Source organism: Cryptomeria japonica, chromosome 10, assembly GCF_030272615.1.
Source record: "Cryptomeria japonica chromosome 10, Sugi_1.0, whole genome shotgun sequence".
NCBI classification, from domain to species: Eukaryota; Viridiplantae; Streptophyta; class Pinopsida; order Cupressales; family Cupressaceae; genus Cryptomeria; species Cryptomeria japonica.
This window is the reverse complement of record NC_081414.1, coordinates 231,263,899-231,290,010: the sequence shown is the minus strand read 5'-3', so window position 1 is coordinate 231,290,010 and position 26,112 is coordinate 231,263,899. Positions and strand designations below refer to the sequence as shown.

At 40.6% G+C, this 26,112-nt stretch overlaps 1 protein-coding gene across 1 annotated transcript in view; it reads left to right on the top strand.

Annotated features, from left to right (window-relative positions):
• The window catches only part of LOC131077798 (uncharacterized), a 217,145-nt gene that overhangs the window by 60,786 nt on the left and 130,247 nt on the right, over nt 1–26,112 (top strand). The window contains exons 5-6 of the mRNA XM_058015350.2: nt 6,122–6,325; nt 6,576–6,788. Of these exons, the coding sequence (XP_057871333.2) occupies nt 6,122–6,325; nt 6,576–6,788 (417 nt within the window). The remainder of the gene's footprint in view (nt 1–6,121; nt 6,326–6,575; nt 6,789–26,112) is intronic.

Here is a 26,112-nt window from a genome sequence, read left to right as displayed (position 1 = left end):
CCCCAAATGAATTTATGCATGCATTCCCAAGTAGCCCAACATAGTATGACTAGGAAAGAAGTACGATTTGCATTTAAAAATTAAATGCTCAACATTAAGCTCTACAAACTTACAAACTTGATCGCCTGTGGCATAGGAAGAGAACGAGCCACTACCCAAAATGCTCTGACACACGAAGTGAGAGTTATGAACTAAAACATGTTACAGCCACACCGAAAACCGGCAACACTGAAATCCGCACCACATTGAAAATCTGAAAATGTACACTAAAACCGAACCACACATTTAGAAGATCCAATCACAGTTAGGAGTGATGTCTCACACTCGAAGTCTGTCAAGAGCCCTAGGAGGTATTCACCCTCAAAGATTGTCTGGAATCAATCCGACAACATAATGGTGTAAATTTTATGAGATACCAGAATGAGAGCCCAAGTCACTTATTTATAACTTTTTGCTAACCAAATTCAAATTCAAATGCACTCCAAATACACCCAAACCAAATGCCATTTCATTTCATCCACATTTAGCATTTCATTTCATTTCCTTGTACAAGTTCGCCCAATTCACATTCACTTAAAATCACCCTCGCCCAACTATGACTTCCAAATAAAAAATATTACTAAGGCAACATACTTAGAACTTCGCCCCATTTACCTTGAGTTATAATTTAATTATTAACACCATGACGACTTCCTTGAAGTCATATGCAAATTTCGCCCAAATAGACTTAGGATAAAATTAATATTTTCTTCCTTCCTAAGTCGTCCATCCATAAAATAATCAAATATTAATACCTCATGCCTAAGGTATTAATATATTCAAAATACTTTCTCCTCAAATATTGATTATTGCCAAATTTGAGCTGGAGACTGAAGTGCTAGAAATCACCAAAACTGAACTGTGTTGGGGCTCTGAACTAAACTGCTAAAAATAGTCATCTGAGTGAATATAGGGTCCTGCCAAAATAATACTGGAAGAAATAGCCACTGAGTTGTGCTGCAGAATCCTTGCCAAGAATAGCACCAAAAATGCTAGAAGACCAACTGCTCAAACCGACCTGCCGAAAATAGCCATCTGAACAGGCCTGCTGACATCCTGCTAAACATAGTACTTACTAAAAATAGCATACTGCTAAAAATAGTAAGTGTTTCCAAAGTTTTTTAAACCACATTTTGAGCAGCCGTCACACTTACTAAAAATAGCAAGTCTAGAAAAAGTCACTCGATGAAGATGCATGTCGAACCATCCTGAAGCTCTCTAAAAACCCAAAAGGAATCCAAAATTCAAACTATTAAACTCCCACATACACCCCCTGAAAACACCAAAGAATCCTCCTAGAAAATAGGAAACCCTAATTTCTGCTCCCGGCTAGCCTACGGGCCTCCAAAATAGGCTAACAGCTGACCCAAACTAATCACTATGGAGAAGGGGACATTACAAAGGCATACCTCTTTTTATGTTGTTTGAAAATTGGCTTTTTCCACATAAAGGAAGTCTTAAAATTTTCATATTTATAAAATGTATGAATGATGGAGTCACTTATCGCAAAATAAACCAAACACGTTAATGTAGCCAATGAAGGTTATCCACACAATTATTTGATAGTAGCAGAGAATATATGACAGGTTGCCAGTGGACATCATATTATGTTTATGGAAATCATCCACAATGCCTACAGGCTGTTCAGAATATGTGCAGATCAATGCAGAAGGTGCAGTAATGATTGATAACAATTTGAATAAGAAGGATGCACTATATATAAACATGTGCATATATTTCTATTCTGAGGGATGATAGCCTAAGCAAGCTATGATAGGTTCCAGGCTGTTGATCTCAGTTGATGGTATCAATATGTTACTTGATGGTGAGAACTTAGAAGAACTGGTGACATCAAGTGAGAAAGATACGTTTAATTTGTAGTGTGTACTGTTGTCCTCATTTTTGTTTTCTAAAATGATGGACCATTACATAAATTTTTTGTCAAAAACTAAAATTTTTACTCTATGGCACACTTACCTAGGCAGAATTTTGCCTAATCCTTGGACTGGACTAATCCTTAGTCCATCCTTAAACCACGTTTCAAATTTCATCGCATTCTGGGTCCGTTTGCTATGTCATTCCTTCAATTTCGGGTTTTTTCTCCCTGATTGCAGGTGGGAATTTTTCCTTAAGTTGCAAGTTTTAATGTTTTTCCTTTGTTTTAGTGTTGTAGGGAAATTTTTAGTTAATTACAATTGCACTTTATGAAAAATAGAACTTGTAACTTACTTTTTATTTCCCCCTTGTTGCTTTTTGTCTTTTAAGTAATTTTAGGAACTTCTTAGACATATTACAAGTGAACTTTAAATTATAAAGTTTAAATAAAACTTGTAATTCTTTTAAAAAGTTCCACTTAAGTGATTTTAAGTTATGGTAGGGTTTTTTCTCTTCCGTTACAAGTTTTTTAAAGTCACTTCATGTTGTAAAGAAACCCGATTTTGCCTTATGCATGAAAAAGTGACATTTTTAAACTTGCAAATGGGTTTTAGAAACCCGATTTCATGTGCTCTTTGCAATTTTAAACTTGTCATTCTTCTTGAAAAATCCGACCAGCAATATTGGAGGATTTTGTTGAAGATTTCCACCGATTTTTGTGGAGAAATCTTAGGAGGAGGAAGGCGTTTTGTATTCCTTGCTATTTTCATGCATTTTCCAACTCTCTTCATGCCATTTGGAAGACATTATTGCTGTTTTTATGGCGTGTTAACAGCAAAAACGTTTTTGAAAAATGCCACGATTTGCCTCATTCAAGTGCCACGAATCTTGTCTTCCCTAAATTGTTTTGGCTTGTCTTGCCTAGGCGTGGAGATTGAGTGCTTTACTTGACCGATTCTTCATGCTTTTAATGGGCATTTTGATACATATGACATTTTGTTTTCAAAAACGTGGCTAGGGTTTGGAGTGTGGTTTGTTGTCTATTTAAGAGATTTTCTCTCTTCTTTCAAAGATTGTTTCTTATTCTTGGGAGGTCGTTTTGATTGATCAAGGTATGTTCTCTTCTCTTTTTCTTGTTTTAGTTTGTTTTGGTTTCCTTGATCAATTTGTAAATTTGTTTTGTTTAGTTCTTGCCTAAAATCGGTTTTGTGAGAGAGGTTTTCCCCCTTGGCAAAGCAATTTTTACATTGCATTGATCTTCCCCATTTTCCCTCTTTATTTGCATTCGGGATTTTAAATCCCGATTACAAGTAGGATGAAAATAATTGATCTTCCCTTTGTTTCTGAGTTGAAAAAATACCCATTCTTTCAAAATCGGATTTTTAAAACCGGATTATATGTTGAAAGTTCTTCTTATTTTCGTAAAGATGATCTTCCCAAAATCTTTCCATTTTCACAAGCTTCATTCCCACCATTTCATCCACTCATTTGACACCTCCATTCATTTTTCCCTTTTAAAGTCTACCTGCAGTCAACCATCCAGAACTCGAAATTGGTCCAAAATGCACTAAAAAAACTCTTGAAAATGAGTTTTAAAGGTCCAATTACAAGTGCAAACTTGTAGTTACCCAATACACATATGAAGTTGCATGTTTGTTCTCCACAATTGCAAGTTAATGCTCTTGTTTTTTCCCACACATGTAATGCAACTTCCAAAACCCGAAATTCACTTGTGAGCCCAATTTTGCATCAATTTATCCCTTCCCTTGTTAGTTCGGTTTGCACACACGATCTACCAAATCAATGGATTAAGGCATGGGCCTTATTTTGCAAGTAGATTTCAAGATTGGAGGATGATACAATGAAGAGATACAATAACAATATATGGTTGAGAGCATAGAATGCTTTCAAGACAAAGATGGTCATGACATGAAAAGAGGAAGGCAGCTCTTTCTCTCTTGAAAAACTTGTACTACCCCAAGCAAGAAGATAAGGATGCAAGTTTCCGTTCCGGTTCAATATGTCTTTATCAATCCAGAATACTTCAAGTTCTAGCATCTTGAAGCGACATGAAGATTATTATAGACAAAAGATGATGCAGTTAGAGTCGTGTCTTTAGACACATGGAATAGTTTTAGTTATGCATTTGTAATTTTGTTTTGACAAGTTACATGTAAAAAAATAACTTTGTAATTGCAAGTTAACTCATCACTTGCACTTTTGTAATTACATGTAAAGCAACTACAAGTTGAGTTCAATTAGGACTGTAGTTGGAATAAGTCATAGTTAGTTGTTGAATAAGTCTTGGTAGTTGAGAGAATTTCTCAAGTTAGTTGGAATACTCCCACCTTTTTCTCATGACTCCTCTCCTATAAATACTTGACGGGTTCTATTGTAATTTTTATCTTTTGGCAATGCAACAAAATTCTGCCAGTTTGTATGTGCACTCTAAGACTTTGAGCTTAGATGTGAATCAGATGGCTTTCAATAAAAGAGACAAGTTGTGTTGAGACTTTGTGCCAATTCAAGTTGTTATGTGACGACATTTTTTGGAGTTGATTGTGAGTTTTGTTCTATTGTGAAAGTGAGATTTAAATTCAATCTTGTAGACTTTGAGCTGCTAATTGTATTTAGAGTTATATGTTTGGTTTTCAGTTTTGGTCTTGTAGACTTTAAGCTGCTTATCATATCTGAAACTAGTGTGGAAAGCTAAAGTGAGAAGATAGCTTGTAGACTTTGTGCTGCTTCTATTTTTAAGACTTGTGCATGTAAGGTGAAGTGCATCATGTAGTTAGACTTTGAGCTGCTACATATTGTGCTTAGTTAGCAGAAAATCATCTAAAATAGTTGATAGGAGAATAGATAGTTGAAGACTTTGAACTTTCTTTTTGTTTTCCCATCTCGGGGAAGTGGCAGAGGTCTTTGTGCCTTCATGGAAACTTTGCTTCCCTTTATGTTCCAAAAATCCTACAAAAAAGTCTTATTTCTGTATTTACTGTTTTAAGTTAACTTGCTATCACTTTTCTATGAAGAGAAAAGGTTATTGGCTTTCTTGAAGAAAGAAGAAAGATTGTTGTTTCATCCTACTTAGTTTTAGATTAGATATAGATAGGGGGAGCCTTCCCTTAATTAGGGGAGTTTTACTCACACACTGTGGTTGAAGCCACAATTTTGTATATTTCCCCAGGTGTACAAAATTTTCAACCAACATGTACTAAATGTGTAACTAATAATGCGAATAAGTAATCATAAGTATAAGCTTGTAAAATATGCAATTTTTGTAAACAACGACATTATGTGGGTTTTTGGAAATAAATTGTGGTGTAAAGCAGTGAATGCGGGGGTAAGAGTAGGTATTGATTGGAAGAAGCAGTTACACTATCATTTATATAGTTTTATTATTATGTACCTACCCCTACACATGTTATTATAGATGATCATATTATTGATTAACTAACATGAGGACTATTTGGGTAGTCTTCTAGGAGTACCTTAGGGTTTCTCTTTTTTACTACTTAGCTTAATGAGAGTTCTATTGTTTGTTTTAACTTAATTTTTCCCATATAAATAGAGAGCAGATCTTCATTGGCAATTATTATTTTGGATTTAATCTTTTCATTTATTATATTTGAAGATTTCCTCCTGAAAGTGGCTTTGCTTTCTTATTTCAGTATTTACTATCTGCCTTCATCTATCATTTCAGATATACTCTGGTAATATTACCCTGCCCTACTTCATTACCATTGTGGGGATTACTGTTGATGTTACACCAGGTCTCTGTTTTTTCACCTGCCAAAACTATAGAAATGTCAATGTAAATGTTATTTGAACGTAGAATCGAACAATCTACAGGATAAAGGCAAGGAATGTGGACAATAGATTATGGTTTCAGTGCTCTTGAGTTCTCATACTTGCAGGATCAATGGCAATGATAGATAAATTGAACACGCATGAGATGGTCATAACACATATCTGATACCACACACAAGTGGAAACCTTTGCAAGTCTCTGTTTGCTGGAAAACATAGTTTCTGGACTAGGAGCTTGTGTTATAGATTAGTATGATTATTCACCATTAATGTCATGACCTATTTTCACTACCTATGTAACTATATCTGAACTAAGCTTAATTCATTATGTGTATGGTCATTTCCTTTGTCCTATTCAGTGGGTCTGAGATATCTAATCTGTTGATTAAATGGAACAGGTACTAATAACTCAGTGGATTGAAGGTGAGAAGTTGTCTGAGAGCAGCGAAGCTGACTTACTGCTTCTTGTTAATACAGCTCTAAACTGCTACTTGGTACAGCTTCTAGAGAGTGGTTTTTTACATGCTGATCCTCATCCAGGAAATTTGTTGAGAACTACAGATGGTTGTCTTTGTGTCTTGGATTATGGGCTGATGACAGAGGTACAATCTGGTGTTCATTCTTCTGGTTTATGAAATTTCTACTTTTTAACTTTAACACAGAAAAATGGTTATTGGTGTCATGAATCAAAAGGCATCGTTGTTATTTATTTGTCTAGTCTTGAATAACCATGTTAAAATCTAACAATGAAATTGATTTCTTGGTATTGTTTGATAAAGAAATGCACTGTCATCTTCAATCTTCTACGCAAGCTTTGGGGAATAAAATTAAATGTAGTTTCTTTTGATGCAGGTTACGCAGGAGCAGCGTTATACATTTATAGAATATATGTCTCATCTAGTCAACTCTGACTATGGGAAAGTTGCAAATGATCTAGTAAGGTTGGGATTTGTACCACCTGAACTTGTGGACCCTGTGAAAACAGCTGAAGTTGTTCCTCATCTTAGCCGTGTTCTTGGCCAATTGACACAGGGAGGAGGGGCACGAAAAGTGAATATTCAACAGGTTTTTACCCTTTCCACCTTAAAAAAAATGTCAAATAAATAAATGTATGTGTTAACATTCCAAAGGAATTGATAATTGCCAAACAGCCCATGAGAAAGATACTCAACATGTTCATTGATTATATTCCTTTGTTTTATTGAAAATAAATATGACTTGATAGTTGATAGTACTGTTGGAAAAATGGATCATCTATAGATGATAATTGGAGGAGAAAATTTATGAAATTTTATTTTGCCTTTTAAGTTCTGAACTTCTGAGCTTTTTTTTTGGGCTGAAGAGAGGAGTAAAATGTATCAAAGACTGCTTGTGCCATGCCAAAAAAGTTAATAAGCACTATCTGTGAACTCTAGATGGTCAGGAACTGTGCCATTTATTCATTGTAAAAACATCTCTTGTTCACAGTCTATGTGGATTATGTCACTTGTCAATAAACCATCATGAGATAGCTCAATTTCAGAATACAATGGCAATACCAATTTAATGGAAATGTTAATATAGGGAAATCTGTTCCAACTGCTGGAGCTATTTCTTTATTTGAAAACAGAGACCATGGCAAAATTTTGCAAGCAGCTATTGAAATAAGACATGAATAATAAGCATGCAAGTGCTGGCAAGTGTGATGACAAGATTCTAAAAGCCGGGATGGAAGATTTGGGTTTGAGAGCACAAAAAATAATCAGAATATCAGTGTTGCAATCTTCTGAAAATTCTCTAGGAACATGCCTGTTTGTGTAAAGCTTAAATTATGTCAAGATTGTCATGCTTTATTTTGTTATCAGCATGGTGGAAATTTTATGGTACTTTACATGCTAGTCTAGGAAAAATATATATTTTTTCTCTTATGGTTATGATGCATAGATAATTACTGGCTAATTTCTTACTAATTAGTGTTTTTGATTAAGGATCAAACAAGTTTTGAGGGGACCCGAAACCCCTTGCAACAAGTTTTGAAGGGACCTGAAACCCTCAGATTTTTTTGGGGATCCATCCAGAACTCAAAGAAGAACGCTGCCAAAAGATACAACAAAGATGGCCATCAGCCCAACTTCAGCCTAACATCAAAGTATAATCATTGAATAGCCAGCTAAAAAAAGACTCAAACAACACCAAAAGATGTCAATACGAGGAAATCCAAGGGTTTTAACAAGGCTCCCTTAACTTGCAACAAGTACCAAGGGTTTTTCCAAGCACCCATAACTTGAACATTTGCTTTTAGCAAGGATCCCTAAACCATACCGACCAGAATCTTGAAGATAAGCTTAAAGGAACAATCTGGAACCAGGGGGTTTTGAAAGACTCTCCAAACCTTCAAATTGGGTTTTGATTTGGTACCCAAAACCATCAAGTTGAAACCAACAAAGACAATCCAGCTAATAGTCAGCTCCCATCCAGCACAACTCCTCTCCACCTCAATAGGAATTGAAGAGAAACGAACCACCATTTGAAACCACCAAATACCAATCAAGCCCACTAGATCCAGAGACAAAAGATCAATACAACACTAGTTTGCTGGATTACTGGGTTTTAGAAAGGCTCCCAAAACCTTAAAAGGTAATGAAGCAAAAACTAGTCATACACCAAGCGAGTGAGCTCCATCAGAGTCTCCACCTCCTTAGGAGAAAAGTGAGAGAAACAAAAGCATGGTGATGAAGGCAGTATAGCAACCAACCTCAATAAACAGGGCAGCAAAAGCCCCCAAAAAACTCCATCCATCTTCACCCAACCAACCACTCTTCACCTCGAAAGAAGTGCCATTCACCTCAATAGAATAGGTAGAGAAGGAGAAAAGATGAGAGGAGAACCAAACCCATCAGCAAGATCTCAAACATAAACAATAATAAAAGAGCTAGAGCTACAACAAAACCCCACATGAGGAAAATAGAATCAGAGAAGCACAAGGATCTCAAAACAAGCAAAAGACCAACCCCATGGAAACCGAAGAGAAGCTGAGGGCAAAAGGCACATAACCCTCCCCGAAGAAATGGCCAAGCAAGGAATCAAAGGCACAATACCCATCGATCAAGGCAAGGAAGCAGTACTGGTAGCCCCCAAAATGCCACCCAAAGTCACGAAGCTACATCCACCTTTCCTAAAAAACAAGGGTGAAAACCCTCGTCTGCACCACAACCCAGTTCGTGAACAGAAGGCCACCACCAAAAGCAAATGCTAAAGAAAGAGCAGAGCCCACAAAAGCAAGAAGAAGCCAAACAAAATCATCGTCATCGTTTGGATCTCCATCTTCCCCAACATCTGCATCTCCACCCGAAGCCCTAACCTTTCCTTTGCGCGCCCGCTCTATTCAAAATACTTTCTAACTAATTAGTGTTGTATTAGTTTCAAAGGAAGGTATTGTTTACATATGCGAGAACCTTACCATATAATTTTACTTCTTTGGGTTTTGACTTTAGATCTAATAACATGTTTACTCTTGTGGCGGAGTACATTGTTTTCCTTGTTTTGCAAACCAAAATGGTCCAGTATACAATGTAATTCCTTGAATTTTGTTTTACAATATGACTAAAATACTATTCATAGGATTGTCTTACCTGATTTTCTTTTATTTTGGGTGATGTTTCTATACTTTCCTGCTTAATTACACTATCTTTTCTGAAACATTTGTTTCAGATTTATTGTTTGACATTGTTTGCTAACAGTTGATAATTTATAGGTTACTAGTTGATGGTAATTTTAGTCTTGGGCTATGTTACTAGTTTTGATTTAGATCTTGGCTGGGGTTTGCAGTTTCGGTTCTTGGATTTGGCAAAAAGTTTTGATTCGGTTCATTTCACGTTTGTCCATTAAAAAATATGTATATATAATATAATAAATTATTAATTAGTAATATTTATATAATATATATAAATATATATAATATAATATTATAATATACAAATATAATATAATGATATTTAAAAATTAATAAATTAAAAAATAATAATAACAATCTGTTATTGGGTATTGTAGTTTTAGCTTGGGTATGTGTACTGGTACAATTCAGGTTCATCCTTGGGTATGGCCAGGGTTCTACCCAGGCAGTACCATGGGTGTGTCTAGCAAGACCTTGGGAAAATATTTTTAAAAATTGTAGAGATGTTTATCTTGCCTCAGTTAAATTCTCTCTCCTTTCCCTTTTCCTTTTTGGTTTCGTCGAACTTTTTTGTTGATAGCATTAGTTTTTTTAATGATGTGGATACCAAATCTTGTGTTTCTCTTCGAATAGACTATTATGCAAGATTGTCCTAGTTTGGGAATCTTGTTTGCCAATAGATGGTTGTTTGAGATCCCGTAGTGAAAAGAGAGAGATGTTGTAGATGGTTGCATGCTTTAGCTGAACAAATCAATTTCACAATTTTTTTGTTAGGATTAAGGTGCCATCTACGTTTTCAATCCTATGACATGGTTCCAACATCCTTGGAAAGTGTTCTAAGGCACTTATGGTGTATTGAGAAATTATATTTGTAATATTTATTGTCATTAATGTTTGCAATACATTCATAAGGTGGGTTATGGACACATTTAATATTGTTTTCTACACGCGGATATCTAGAATGGGATAATTAATAACTTAGGAAGTGGACAAATGAGTGACCTTTGGGCTTCTCCAAGTGGGGGCTTAGAAGAGGTAATAGGTGGCTCTTGGTATTCCGTCATTTATTACATTTAATGTAATGTTTATCTTGCAAGATTGGGTGCCTGTCATGTCCCCTCTTTAGTTTGTCTAGTAGAGACATGTGAGTTAGCCTATTATGGGGGTCTCCTAGGCTGGTAGTGGTGGATAGAGACTCACACAGGGTATTCAATATCCGGAGTTGGTGTTTCAGGCCGTTTGTGGGCTGTTGGGAGCAGTTCCTTGATTTTAGGGAGATTCCATACTTTTTAGGAGGTTGTGGCAGTTTCCATATTTGAGGTTCCACGGGACCATACCATGGTTTCGGTTTCAGGAAGATTGGGTGTGTTTCCTAGTTTCTAGGCGCATCCCTAGATTTTAGGGATGGGACTGCCAGTTGGCCCATCTTGTCCGGCATCAGTCACATACAAGCGACAAAGTCAGATTTATGTTTGGTTGGTTATTTTGGGCTATTATTGGATCTATGGAAATATTTTAATATATTTAAATATTTCTTAAGTTAGCGATTAAATAAATTAAAATAAGGGTATGTATATAACCATTTCAGAGTAATAAGGGGTTTTTGGCTTCATCTGGTTTGATATGCCTATGTGTTATAGCTCGTTGGAAAGGTCTTGAACTTTGCTACATGATTCTCACCTCTCGGAGTCTTTTTGGATGCTTGAAGCTATTTATTTGCAATAAAGTGATATTTTTCTATAGTTTGATGCCATAATTGGGAGAGTGTCACTTTAATTATAAAGCGCAAGCTTTATAATTCTTTAGGGTTCGACTTGCAAAGGGAAAGGAGTTATAAGGAGATGAAAACCTAATTGATAGCATCTTTGGCCATTTTGAAACTTGCAAATTTGGGAATTGCACTGGAAGAGTGATTTTGGTCTGGGATGCAAACCCCAAGTCTGAGCTTGCTGGGACGTAGCCCTCAGTAGGAGTTGACAGTCGATTTATCCAGGATTGCACAAAGATTGTCAGAGGTAGAAGACACATCTTCTTGTCTTGAAGATTCAGCGTGCATATTGGGGGTTTCAATAGGGCGGCTAGTCTATTTCAGCTGGCAAGTGATTTGCAGCAGCTTCCACGCCTCCTTTGCAACCAGGCCTTGTTTGTATGTTGGCTTGAAGGGTTGTATTTAGCTTATTTGGTCTTCCTTGTTCGTTGCCAGTAATATTCCTCCATCTGGCATCAATCCAGATTGAGAACAACTCCAAATAAATGTATGGATTCTTGCCGAATACAAAACGAGGTTATTTGCTTGGTATGATTTGTAGTATTTTCAGATTGCTTAAGTGTTCTTACATATGAACATTGTTTACTGTTTTATTTCACAGTTGTTGCTATTTATCAATCACTTTACTTATAACATCAAAACCCAAAAAGAAACAATCCCTTTCTGCAACTTCTATCTATTCTATAAGTTCATCGGAAAATTACAAAATTATATTATGTTTAATTAAGAATTTACAACAGCAATAGCAAAAGGATCCATTTGGGATCTTTCAGTGGTATCAGAGCTATTTGTCTGCCAGCCTGTGGGGTTAAGCTTTCTTTTTTCTATGCATCCGGGAAGAAGTGACATATACAGATATTATACCCGCAGAAGAGCTCAGTACGAGCGTGAGTGTGGAAGAGAACAAGAACCTAGTATGGCAGATGAACAAGTGGGCGCCGGAGTAAATCAGGTTGAGGAAGACAGACAAGAGAGAGAGCTGATGAGGACCCTCATCACTACCCATCCCAGGATTGTTCAGACCTTAAACAGAACACAGGTTACCCTGGATCGGTTGGAAGTGGATAGACACAGAGGCAGACGGAGTAGATCAGTATCTGTGGCTGGAAGCCAGCATAGTCATGGATCTCATACATCAGCTGGGAGCTCTCATCATTCTCCTAGGCGTGAGAGACATCATACACCAGTTATGGATAGACCATTACTTCCTCGGTTTATACTAGGTGAGCAGCCGGTATAGGTAGAGCTACCAGAGGTGGAATTTCAGGATTCAGTCAAGGCGGCTACAGATGAGTGGAGAGCCCTACCCCCCAGAGGTTAGGGATGTTTTTTCCTTTTCCTCAATATTGTGCACAGCATAGAGATACCGTTAGGTTCAGAGGAGACCGGGGCTATAGGCCTCAGTAGTAGAACTATGACCTCAGTAGAGCTACTGGGAAGATCACATTGGCTACATTTGATGGGACTAGTGGTACGAGTGCACGAGCATGGGTGCACAAGCTGGATATAGATCTATCATTGAGACCCATGCCTGAGCGTGATGCTATTCAGTTTGCTGTCTTGCATTTAGATGGGGTTGCCTATGACTGGTGGCACCATGGGTTGGTCACCCAGGACCACGCCATGGTCCACTCCTATGCAGAGTTCACGGAGTGCCTCATTTCTAGGTTTGATCGTAAGGATACAGAGCTCTATTATAGGGAGTTGGCACATTTGAGACAGACTGGGCATGCAGAGGCGTATGTTAATGAGTTCCAGCGTATTGCAGTTATGGTACCTGATATGCCTCAGAGGTGCAGTGTGATGGTATTCATTGAGGGACTATAGGACATGCTTAAGGGATGGGTACGTGCTTTCAAGCCCGCCACTCTTAAGGACGCCATAGATGTGACATTGAGACTGGATACCACTCCTACTTCTTATCAGAGAGATAAGAAGCCGTTTAGGGACTCACGGCCTCCACAGAAGGCCAATACCTCACAGTTTAGAGATGGACAGATAGCTAGACCTCCCAGGATGGACCAGGAGACACGGAATGATCTGAGAAGGAGGAAACTATGCATCTCCTACAAAGAGCCTTGGGAGCCTGGGCACCGTTGTATGGGCAAGGGCAAGGTTCATTTGATTGAGGTAACATCCGAGTTTGGGGATGAGGAGATACCAGAGACTGACATTGAGGACAATACGAAGGAGACTAGGCAGGGGCAGCCTCAGTTGGAGATAGACATCCCTGAGCCATTGGCGGCAGCCAAAGTGAGTATGGCCATCCTTTCCAGTTATCCTAGATTTCATGTCTTTCGGTTGAAAGGTACAGTGCAGGGCCAGCGAGTCATGAGCGTAGTAGATACAGGGGCCACACACAACTTTATTGATTAGAAGTTAGTTGAGAGGCGTGGGTTACAGTCTGAGGTGTTTGATGGTTTTGGAGTGAAGGTTGCGGATGGTGCAGTTTTGGGCTGTACTAAATAGATTCCACAGCTTAGCATTCAGATGGGGGATTATACCTTGATAGATGACTTCTATGTGCTACCCTTGGAGAACTATGATGTGATTTTGGGCATGCAGTGGTTACAGGGTATTGGGAGATATATTATTGATCACCATCGCATGCAGTTAGAGTTCCTGTCTGGAGGGAAGAAGGTCATTTTGAGGGCAGCTTCAGATGGTGGGCCTAAAGAGGTGTCTTCACGCAAGATGGAGTCTATCATCAGACATGATGATGTGATTTGGGCTACACGTTGTTTTGTGAAGTCCAAGACACCTACACCTTAGGATGGCAGGGCATTTCATGTTGATATTCAGTCGATTATGGACCGGCATGGCAAAGTTTTTGGTGACATACCTCCTTGTGTACCTCCGGATAGAGGGTTTGAGCATGGGATAGAGATGGAGGACGAAGCTAAGCCAATAATTACCACTCCATATCGTCATCCTAGAGTATATAAGGATGAGATTGAGAAGACTATTCATGAGCTGTTGGACATGGGCTTCATTCGCCCTAGCTCTAGTCCCTTTGCTTCTTCTGTGGTGCTTGTGAAGAAGAAGGATGGGACACTGCGGATGTGTATAGATTACAGGGCATTGAACAAGAAGACAATCAAGAACAGATATCCTATTCCACGCATTGATGAGTTGTTGGATGAGCTTCATGGAGCCATCTACTTCTCCAAGATTGATCTTCGTTCCGGCTATCATCAGATTCGCGTATGAGCTGAGGACGTACACAAGATTGCCTTCCGCTGTCATTATGGGCATTATGAGTTCTTGGTGATGCCTTTTGGCCTTACCAATGCACCGGCTACTTTTTAGTCATGCATGAACCATATCTTCAACAAGCAGTTGAGGAAATCGTTTCTAGTATTTTTTGATGATATACTGATTTACAACCATACATGGGAGGATCATATTAGGCACCTTGAGGTTGTACTTAGCATTATGGAGAGTCAGTCTCTATTTGCTAAGTTGTCCAAATGTGAATTTGGACTTACAGAGATCTTATATTTGGGGCATGTGATCAGTGTTGACGGAGTGAAAGTGGATGAGGAGAAGATTTAGGCAATTCGAGATTGGCCCTCCCCCAGGAATATCACCGAGTTATGTGGATTCCTTGGCTTATGTGCTTATTACAAGAGGTTCGTGAGAGGTTTTTCACAGTTAGCAACACGTTTGACCGATCTCACGAAGAAGGGGGCTTTTAGATGGACAGAACAGGCACAAGGGGTCTTTGACAGACTCAAGGAGGTTATGAGCACTTGTCCGGTCTTGGCACTCCCTGACTTCTCGCAGCCATTTGTACTTGAGTGTGATGCTTCAGGCGTGGGCATAGGGGCGGTTTTGATGCAAAACAGACATCCCATTGTTTACGAGAGTAGGAAGCTGCGAGATAATGAGAGGTTGTATTCTACATATGATAAGGAAATGTAGGCTATTATGCATGCATTAGCCAAATTCAGACAGTATCTTGTTGGCAGCAAATTCGTGGTAAGAACTGACCACAACAATCTGAAATATTTCCTTGATCAGACAGAGCTCAATGATTGTCAGCAAAAATGGGTAAGCAAGATTCAGGCTTATGATTTTGACATCAAATTCATTAAAGGAAAGAATAATACTGTTGCTGATGCACTTTCTAGAAGACCATCGCTTGCTGCCCTATGCTCATTAAGTGAGATTTCAGCAGATTGGAAGTCTCAACTTTTAGTTGAGTATTCCAAAGATCAGCATGCTTGTGAGGTCATGGATGGATTCGTACTGGATGACAAGTACAGTGTGGTTGATGATGCCATCTACTACAAAAGCAGAGTATATCTTGTTCCTGGTTCTTAGTTGAAGGAACAAATTTTGCATGCTTACCATGATACTCCTATAGCAAGACACCCAGGGTATGGTAAGACTTACAGGGCAGTTTGGGAGAGATTCTCCTGGAAGGGCCTCAAAGATGATGTCCTACGTCATGTCCGCGAGTGTATGACTTGTTAGCAGAATAAGTCGGAGCATACTTTCCCTGCTGGGTTGTTGCAGCCCTTACCTATACCGGAACAAAAGTGGACAGGGATCTCTATGGATTTCATTATAGGTCTTCCTCGGGTTCAGGGGAAAGATTGTATCTATGTCGTGGTGAACAGGTTAACTAAGTATGCCCACTTCATTCCGATTGCAGTTGATTTCACAGCATCTTAGATAGCCGAGCTATTTTTCAGAGAGGTTTTTAGGCTCCATGGTCTCCCCAAGACCATAGTGAGTGACAGGGATAGCAGGTTCATGAGTTCTTTCTGGCAAGAACTTTTCAGGCTTGTAGGCACGGAGTTGACACCCAGCACTAGCTACCACCCCCAGACAGATGGGCAGATCGAGATAGTTAATAAGTGTGTTGAGGGGTATTTGTGCAACTATGTGTCAGGACAATAGAAGGCATGGGTGCGTTGGTTGTACTTGGGCGAGTATTGTTATAATACTACACACCATATGTCTATTGGTATGACTCCTTTCAAAGCCCTCTATGGCTACGATACACTATCTTTTGTGGATTTGGTTGTAGGTGACAGCAGGGCTCCTTTGGCGCAGAATTGGTTACAAGAGAACCAGGATATTATGAGATCTCTTAGGGAGAATTTGTAGCATGCACAGAATTAGCAAAAAATCTACGCTGATCGACATAGGACTGAGAGGGCATTTGAGGTGGATGACATGGTTTTCCTACGTCTGCAGCCTTATCGGCAAAGCACCCTTAAAAGGGGTGGGGCTGAGAAGCTCAAGCCTCAGTTTTACAGGCCATACAGGGTACTCAGGCATGTTGGAGAGGTTGCCTATGAGATTGAGTTACCACCTGACAGTTGGATTCATAATGTGTTCCACGTGTCCTGTCTGAAAAAGGCACTGGGGCAACATATTGTAGCATCCCCTGATCTACCTCCCTTGGATGAGGAAGGTAAGTTGACTTTGGTTCTTGAGGAGATCATGGAGGTGAGGGAATGTCGGCTGAGAAGTAGGGTAATTCGGGAGTACTTGGTCCGCTGGAGGGGTCTCCCTATAGAGGACGCCACTTGGGAGGGAGAGGCTATTTTGCAGCATCCAGCATTACAGTTGCTTGTGGGCAAGCATCTCCGAGAGGGGAGGACTGTCATGTCCCCTCTTTAGTTTGTCTAGTAGAGACATGTGAGTTAGCCAGTGGTGGATAGAGACTCACACAGGGTATTCAATATCCGGAGTTTGTGTTTTAGGCGGTTTGTGGGCTGTTGGGAGCAGTTCCTTGATTTTAGGGAGATTCCCTACTTTTTAGGAGGTTGTGGCAGTTTCCATATTTGAGGTTCCACGGGACCATACCATGGTTTCGGTTTCAGGAAGATTGGGTGTGTCTCCTAGTTTCTAGGAGAATCCCTAGATTTTAGGGATGGGACTGCTAGTTGGCCCATCTTGTCCGGCATCAGTCACAGATAGGTTACAAAGTCAGATTCATGTTTGGTTGGTTATTTTGGGCTATTATTGGATCTATGAAAATATTTTAATATATTTAAATATTTCCTAAGTTAGCAATTAAATAAATTAAAATAAGGCTATGTATATAGCCATTTCGGAGTAATAAGGGGTTTTTGGCTTCATTTGGTTTGATATGCCTATGTGTTATAGCTCGTTGGAAAGGTCTTGAACTTTGCTACATGATTCTCACCTCTTGGAGTCTTTTTGGATGCTTGAAGCTATTTATTCGCAATAAAGTGATATTTTTCTATAGTTTGATGCCATAATTGGGAAAGTGTCACTTTAATTATAAAGCGCAAGCTTTATTATTCTTTAGGGTTCGACTTGCAAAGGGAAAGGAGTTATAAGGAGATGAAAACCTAATTGATAGCATCTTTGATCATTTTGAAACTTGCGAATTTGGGAATTGCTCTGGAAGAGTGATTTTGGTTTGGGACGCAAACCCCAGGTCTGGGCTTGCTGGGACGTAGCCCTCAACAGCAGTTGACAGTGGATTTATCCAGGATTGCACAGAGATTGTTAGAGGTAGAAGACACATCTTCTTGTCTTGAAGATTCAGTGTGCATATTGGGGGTTTCAATAGGGCGGCTAGTCTATTTCAGCTGGCACGTGATTTGCAGCAGCTTCCACGCCTCCTTTGCAACCACACCTTGTTTGTATGTTGGCTTGAAGGGTTGTATTCAGCTTATTTGGTCTTCCTTGTTTGTTGCCAGTAATATTCCTCCATCTGGCATCAATCCAGATTGTGAACAACTCCAAATAAATGTATGGATTCTTGCTGAATACAAAACTAGGTTATTTGCCTGGTGTGATTTGCAGTATTTTCAGATTGCTTAATGGTTGTGGTCGTTTGGAATCTAAGTTGCCGGTCCTGGTTCGGATTTGGATTATGGTTCGAGATTCGGGCTGACAAATTCGTTCAATATTTTTTGGGTTGGGTTTGGGTTGGGTTTGGGTTCCTCCGTACGATGACATATAAAAATAAAAAATAATACTTATATATATATTATATGCAGCAGTAAATAAATTCATAATACACCACTGTCAAGTGTCAACTATGCTAATAGAGTAATAGTAAAGTAACATAGAAAAATACACCATCATATCAATGTTTAAGTTCAAAAATAATAATGTCAACATTAACAATCAGCCATCATTGATCAAATATCATCAAAAGTCATCAAACATATCATCATCCTCCTGTGACAAATTTGAAGCACAAAAAGTGTCACTGACAGTGGTACTAGCAATCTCAGCCTCAGGTTTAGCCTCATGATCACTAGCAATCTCAACCTATTTTAGGGTTGGAGGGTCAAGTTGACCAAATAAGCAAAAAGAAAACTTTCAAAATTTTTTAAAAATGTGTCAAATCATCCAAATTCGACCTGGGTTCTGTCGCCGGAATCAAAATTCGCTTGAAATTTGGCAAAATTCGCCCTAGGTCCTTAGCGAATCCACAGGGCAAAATACGAACCTTGGAAAATTTTTCAGAGAATTTTGTGCGAACTAGAATTTGGAGAGTATTGAATCGGGACCCAGGGATTTTGTAGAAGAATCTGGTAACTTAGTTTGGAATGAAAAGTCTCCTTGGACACCTTTATTGGTGGTTTTGGAGCTCTTGCCATTCTATAAATACAACTCTTTGGATGTAGAATGTATGACATGAGGAATAGTTGAATGTTGAGTTACATTGCAGGAAAAAGGACAGGTGGGAGGCATAAGGAGGTTTGTTCATAGGTACATAGGTGCTGCTATGTTGGAGGCAAAGAGGAGAATGGAAGTGAATGTATTGTAATCACATTTATTGTTGATAATGCATACTTGACCTCTCTTCTTGGTAGAATTTTTTTCTGCAAAGGTTTCTCCACATAAATTTTGTGTTATGTGATGTTCTTATTTGCAGATTTATTTTTCATTGTTGCTATCTTATGCTAATGTTATTCATTATTTGTTTCTGTTATCAGTTAACATAAGGTAGGATTATGAAGTATGATGCATAGGCTGAGTTTTGGCATCATAAAGAAGGATCTAATCATGGTTTTCCACATCAAGGCAACTTAAACTTCAGCTTTGCATACAAGTTTCAGATTTTCATGTTTTAGTTGTCCAAGCCTTGTTTCTCATCCTTTGATCGATTTATTGGATAGAGGTTGATATTCAAAATTTTTGGTATTGAACCTATATATTTCCCAACATTTGGTATCAAAGCTGATGGTTAATTGGTTCTAGGTATTCCTCTATTTTTTGATTTCTTAGCATAGCAAGCTTGTGGGAATTTGTTAGAAGGAATTAAAGGTTGTTGAAAGTCTTATGGGGCTGCAATCAATGTTTTGTGAATTAACTTTGTTTTGCAGATTTGTAAGATTGGAAACCATGAATATTATCAATGTGATCTATGTTAGGCATTGGAAGCTCATGATTGTGGATCTTCATGGAGTTGGTTATGACTTGGTGACCTGGAGCTCTTGTTTGATAATATGTGTATCCTCTTGTTTGGTAGTTTTGTTCATTTACCTTGTGGTCATGTGTAGTGAAAAGGTGTTCATGTTGGATGGGTATTGACATCCTGGTTACATGGAGAAACACTGGCTATTTGGACTACAAATTGGAGTGCTTATGTTGGGTTCATGGTTCTAGCCCATTGTTACACGAAAGCACTGGAAGATAAGCCACTAACTTCTTCGTGAGTTGTGGAGCTGATATTATTTCATATGTTTTAAGCTCTTGGACAACTTGGTTTTCCTATCGAGTTGCAATGTTCTCTTGTTTTCAGTTGTTGGTTTTGTAGATCTGTGCTTATTCCATTGTTCAGATGACATGTTTGATGTGATTGTCTAGATGTGTAAGTGGATTTTAGATTTACTGAGATGGTTTTGCAAGTTATACATGTTAACCAAAATCTGTGGTATATAGATATGTGATAAGATTGTATTCAGGGTGTTCTGGTGATGCAGATCAACAATTGAGGATACTAGGATCGCCAATTGTTGCAGTTGTATAAACAAACTCTCAACTTTGCAAAATTACAAGATGAATCAATATTGAATACGAAACATTTTAAACCATTCAACACACTTATGAGAAACTAATTTGCAGCAAATAAACTTATTTAAATCCGAAACAAAGTTTACTTTCCTGAACAACAAGCTATAGGAAAACAATGTATCAATTTTACATCTAACTTCTGCAACAAGCTACAAGGCCAAATCAGTTTCTGTAAATCAGATTTAAACATTCAATAATCTGCTACAGAAACATGCAAAACATCCTCCTCTTCTCTGTATCTTCTCATGTTAGACGTGGAAACCTTCTTTTGCTCCTTTCCCCTCTTATTCCTCTCTCTTTTCCACACCTCCACCTTCTCTGTCTTTCTCCAAACTTAGGTGTGGCTTTTTGCCGCAATCTCCAACAATAAGAAATGCTTTCCCCCCTCTTCCTGGGCATGGGAAACTCTTCTTTTCTTTCAGTTGCTTGTTTCTGGCAAGAATTTTGAATTCTTTGCTACCGTTGCCCTTCCACTATGCAACTCCATTAATTGTAGATTCAGGTGCCTGGAATCTTCCTCCACCAAATGAAGCAATTGAAAACCTTTAATATGGGAGTTACAAAAGGTATCAATGAACCTCCACTTGCTTGGGTGTGGAGTTTAACCTCCCTTTGATGTTAACAAAACATTAAGATTGCAATTTTATAACTTCAATATAAATTGCCATTTTGACTTCTTGAATTTATATTAAAATTTGATATGTTGAGGAGCACGAGGAGAGCAATATTACAAGCCTGTAGGACAAAAATCAAATTACAACAAAACTTAGAAATTAAAGAAAATATTTTGTTTTGGTTGTGTAGGATTGCCTGTGCACCCCGATGCTCCTGTATCAAAGAACTCAGGTAAGAAAGAATGTTTCATGAGTGAGAACTCATGAATATTCATCTAGTATTGGGACTCCAAGCTTGAATAGTTCTGAAGCTTCGACCCATATTACTTCTCCCATCTTCTTTTCCTTTCATTTATTTGATCCTCTTCCCTTCTTTCTCTTGCTCATGATTTTTAGTTTAGGATGTGTATTTTTGCCAATCTATTCCTTCACTCCAAGTAGCTTGTGGTTTTGTCACTTGTGACCTGCACTTCACCATTTTTGTTCCCTCACTCCTCTTTACCAGTCCTCTTACATTGAAATCAGCCTCAACAAAATTTGATAAAACAACCATTACCTTTGAATTATCCTCTTGTAGTACAACTGTTAGCGGCATTATTGTACACAAACATGAGACTAGTTAATTATGTGTAATTGTTTTGGTTAGTTGGCAACCGAGGGGTGGTCGTTGCGGTGCGACGGTTGGCGCTCGCACCCCCTCGGTATCTTTATGTACTTCCGAATGTAACTTGTGACAGAAAGACAATTATGAATGGAATAACATCTCTTATACTTGTCTGATATCTATGGCGTTATTATTCTGCATTACGTGCTTTATGTTTTAAGTTATTCACCCGAGAGGGCAAACATTTGGCGCCGTTGCCTTGACGTAATCTGGAACGGAAAACGTGGATGGCGCACAGACACGATGGGCCTACCCGTCGGTGAGATTAGCCCAGAGGCCGACGACACGCAAACGGAACAATCATCGTGGGACGCAGAGCGTGATGGCAAGAGGCGAAGGGGAAATTGAACCCTGTAATAATCCTGACACAATGTTGAGATAAATTGTGGCCGAAAGGAAAAATAATAAATTTTTTTTTTTTTGTGTACATGGCATGTGCTTGCTATGTACGGAAGTGATTTATGCCCAATGTATTAAATAAAGATAGAAATAAAAAAGCAGAAACGGACGAGTGGGAGGCTGTGCAAAGGGCCTTGATTCTGGAGTAGCAAGTAGAACGTAGACGGAGGCTGAGGCAACTTGCCGAAGGGTGGCCCGAGGGGAACCAAGGAGGTGTCACGAAGGATGCAGAAGCCGACGGAAATTTCTACGCGTCGCTAGAACACCGTAGGGTGCGGAGCCACGAAGAGTTTCTGGAGGAAACAAGGTTAAAGAGAGATCTAGTTGAAGAGACCCGGGATCGGTTCAGAAACTTATCCCTTACACCACAAAGTGAGGATCACCAAAGGGAGCCAGGAGTGGGTGCGGGTGACAACGAAGGGGAGGATAACCATACGGTAGGTGCCACACTCGGCAGGCAAAACATCGTACCTCCAGTCACCCACGCAGGACACACCACCGGCACCGGAGGGACCGAAGGGAGTGGCACAGGGGCACAGACACAGCCACAGCCACCTCTAGGAAGACGACCCCCATTGATGGGGAGTAAACAGAAACTGCCGAAGTTCAATGGCGATGGGAAGGAAGATCCCGTTCGCCATTGTCGAACGTGCGAAACCATATGGTCAGCGAACGGTGTTACCGACCAAGACGAATGGGTAACACAATTCCCATCAACCTTGAGAGGAGTGGCCATAGACTGGTACTCAGATGTCGACAAGGCCAAAGTCGGCACATGGCCCGACTTGAAGGAGGAGTTTGGGATAGAGTTCCGCCTCCTGAGAGATGACAACGAAATAGTCGCCGAGATCTATGGAACGAAGCAGAACAAGAACGAGACTGTCCGAGCCTATAGTCGGCAGCTGAAGGAACTATTGGGAAAAATGGAGAGTCAACCAGCAGATGGGTTGAAAAAGCGATGGTTCGTGGAGGGACTAAAGCATTCCCTCCGAAAGAAGATGAAAATCGTTCCACCTACATCGTACTAAGACGCATACAATAGAGCGATGGATCTCGAGAGCGAGACCAAGATATCGAAGAAAAAGAAGAAGGATAGCTCGTCTGAGGAGGATTACTCGTCACAGGAAAGCAGCAGTGATAGCGAGGCTGGTAAATGGGTGCAAGCGCTCCAGAAAGACATGGAGCGAATGAGGAGGGAGTTCAAAACAATGAGAAGCATCAGTCGGACTGAAGCGGACATATGGTGCACTGAGTGCAAAGAGGAGGGGCATACAAAGGGTACTTGCCAGAAGAAGGCATTCTGTGAGATTTGCCAAGTGATGGGACACTCCACCAAGGAGTGCCCATACAACCTAAAAACACGAAGCCAACAAGTATTGCTTATGCAGGACCAACCAACTACATCGGGCTGTACCGACAACTCCTAGGCAAACAACAATGCAACCTCGAGAGGCTACCGAGATAACCGGTGGGGAGGACGAAACAACAATAACAACACAAGGAGCCGGATCCAATACGACTCCAAAGGTCGATCGATGGTACAATGCAGAGTGTGTAGCCAGTGGGGGCACTTTGCCTGAGACTGCCTGAAGGGAGAGGCCACACAATATTTGTGCAAATGGTGCGGGCCGGGAGACCACGAAGACGCCACCTGCCCGAAGTCCGACATCAACTTGCTCAATGTTGAGGAAACGAAAGAAGAGGAAGTGCTGGCTGTAACCCGCGCCCAAGCCAGACACGCAATGTGCCCAGACCCGAAGATGGAGAAGCGAAGGGCATGGGAAGCACGGGAAGAAATTGAGAAAGAGATATGAGAAAGGGCAAAGGCGAAGGGTACGGCAAGTACTTCCAGCCGACTGGAGGTGGAGGATGCTATACTAAATCAAATTTTAAAATTAAAACTGGAGGTGCCTGTGAAGGTACACGACCTCCTCCAGACGATGCCTCAATTACGAACGGCGTTGCTGAATAATCTCTCCCAACCACGCACCAATACCAACCACCGCACAGATGTTCCTGGGGGGTCTGCAATAGACCCCATGCTGCTGGCAGTTAACACTGGAAGGAACCCAACCATTGTGGAGATGGGTATCCTTGGCACCATTCTAACCGATACCATCGTCGATGGTGGATCAGGAGTGAATATTCTTCTAGAAGAAACCTGGCGGAAGCTGGAGAAGTCGACGCTGTGGCCATCTACATTCAATCTGCTCGGAGTAGATCAGCATGGAATCAAACCCATCGGGACACTAATGGGCCAACAAGTTACCATTGGGACGCAACCCTTCATACTGGACTTCGTGGTAATCCCACTAAAGAAAAAAGGGTATGATGCGATCTTAGGGAGAGGGTGGCTGGTGGCAACCAAGGCCACCCACAACTGGAAGAAGAACACTCTGTCTACGAAGAATGGAGGAAGGAAGTTTATCATAGACCTCGGGACACAGTTAGATAGTGAGGAACTGGCATCATCTTCGAAATCGGAGGGTGAAGGAGAAGGCAACCTGAGGAACGAAGGACGAGGCTGGAGGGAGCCCAATGACGAAGGGATTCTCAAACTAGGAGAGTGCTCTGAGGATGAGATAGGGTCGTTGAACGGGCTCTTCCATTGGCAGATGGAGGATTATGAAATGTTCCAGAGCTACAGGCTCGAAGTAGAGGAACCAGAGCAAGTAACAAAGGAGGTGTACCTACCAGAATACATAGAATATTGGATGGGAGACGCCCCAAACCTTGGTGACGTAGATAATTCGAAGATCAATTGTGTCGGCAACGATTGGAACCTTGTGTGGAAGGCTGCAGCTTTCAAAATCTTTATTATTCTTCTTCTTATGTACGGGAAGGAGATCGTGGTCCCTGTAGAATTTGTGGTTCCAGGTCTTCAGATGGCCATTGAAAATAGACTTGCCACCAACGGATCCAAATTGAAACTCTACCACGCAAAGCACGTAGGGGACCCGAGAGGCCGGAAGGACACTCGAGAAGGATGAAGGGCGATCCCAGAGACAGGGGACCCGAGCCGACGACTCTCTAGACAACTAAATTGGGGAAAAAAAAACAAAAAAAATGTACGGCCGTACCGGTCCATACGGCCGGGGAAAAAATATATATAAAAAACCTTGCGGTCCGTACGACGACTGTACAAAAAAAACACAGTACGGCCGTACGACTAGAAAAAAAAAGAAAAGAAAAAGAAGGCGCACGATGGTGGGGGCCACCGTACGGTGGACCACCGGCAGTGGAGCCACCAAACGGTGGGACCACCGACGACGGAACCACCAAACGGTGGAACCACCGAAGAGAAAAAAAGGAGAGATGCGCGCACAACAACGCAACCATAAACGCAGCACCGCACAAACAAACACAGCCGTACGGTGGAGGGGTGTTGACCGCACGGGAAGGTGGCCATACGATTGGAGGTGTCAGTGCTGTTGTTGACCGTACGGGGAGAGGTTGTAGGGCCAGGGTGCCATCGGGGACATTACAGTGGAAAACAAGAAAAAAAAACAAAAACAAAATGACGACCAGATTTAAAATCATTCGATGGAGTCTAGAGCTAGGACACTGGAAATTTAGAGTGGAGAAGAAGGGTTTTTGCATCTTAAAATATCACATAAATGATGTGCGCCATGGAATTTCATATGGTTCTGAGGGTTGTAAATTGGTGTTGGTGCTGCCCCCAGACCCCGCGAGGGGCGTTGCCCCTCGACCCCGTTGGGGGCACTGCCCCCAGACCCCCAGTTTATTTTTGAGATACAGTACACTTGTTGGAGTTGGGCGAAGGGCATTAGAGATGTCACGGTAAGTGTTGTGGTTGTCCGTACTGTGAGAAAGAAGCCTGCAGCTAAGCATTGGCGGGGAAGCCATAAGCTATAGAGGGAGACGGATTTGGAGGTTGGGAACAAACAGAGTTTGACGGAAGGCAATGCAGGTCCGCGCAGTTGTATGACACCAGGGAGTTATTCAGTTCGGTTATTAGCCTTTGGGGAGTGTGATGGAGGATTTGAGGTGTCTCCTAGCCTTTGTGCCAGCGGGTTGTGGCTACCTCCAGGCAGGGATGGAACGCTTTGAGGAACTTGGAGTAGGTCTCGGCTAGACGTGAGGTTGCCTTGGTAGATGCAGAGAGGGCTCGGGAGGAGCTGACCACTAGGTTGGAGGCAGTACTAGCGTGAGACTTAGCTCAGCGTACCCAGGAGTTGGATGCCGAGAGGGCAACACCGGTGGCTATCGAGGACAAATTGGCTAGGGAGACAGTATCATTTGAGTAGCAG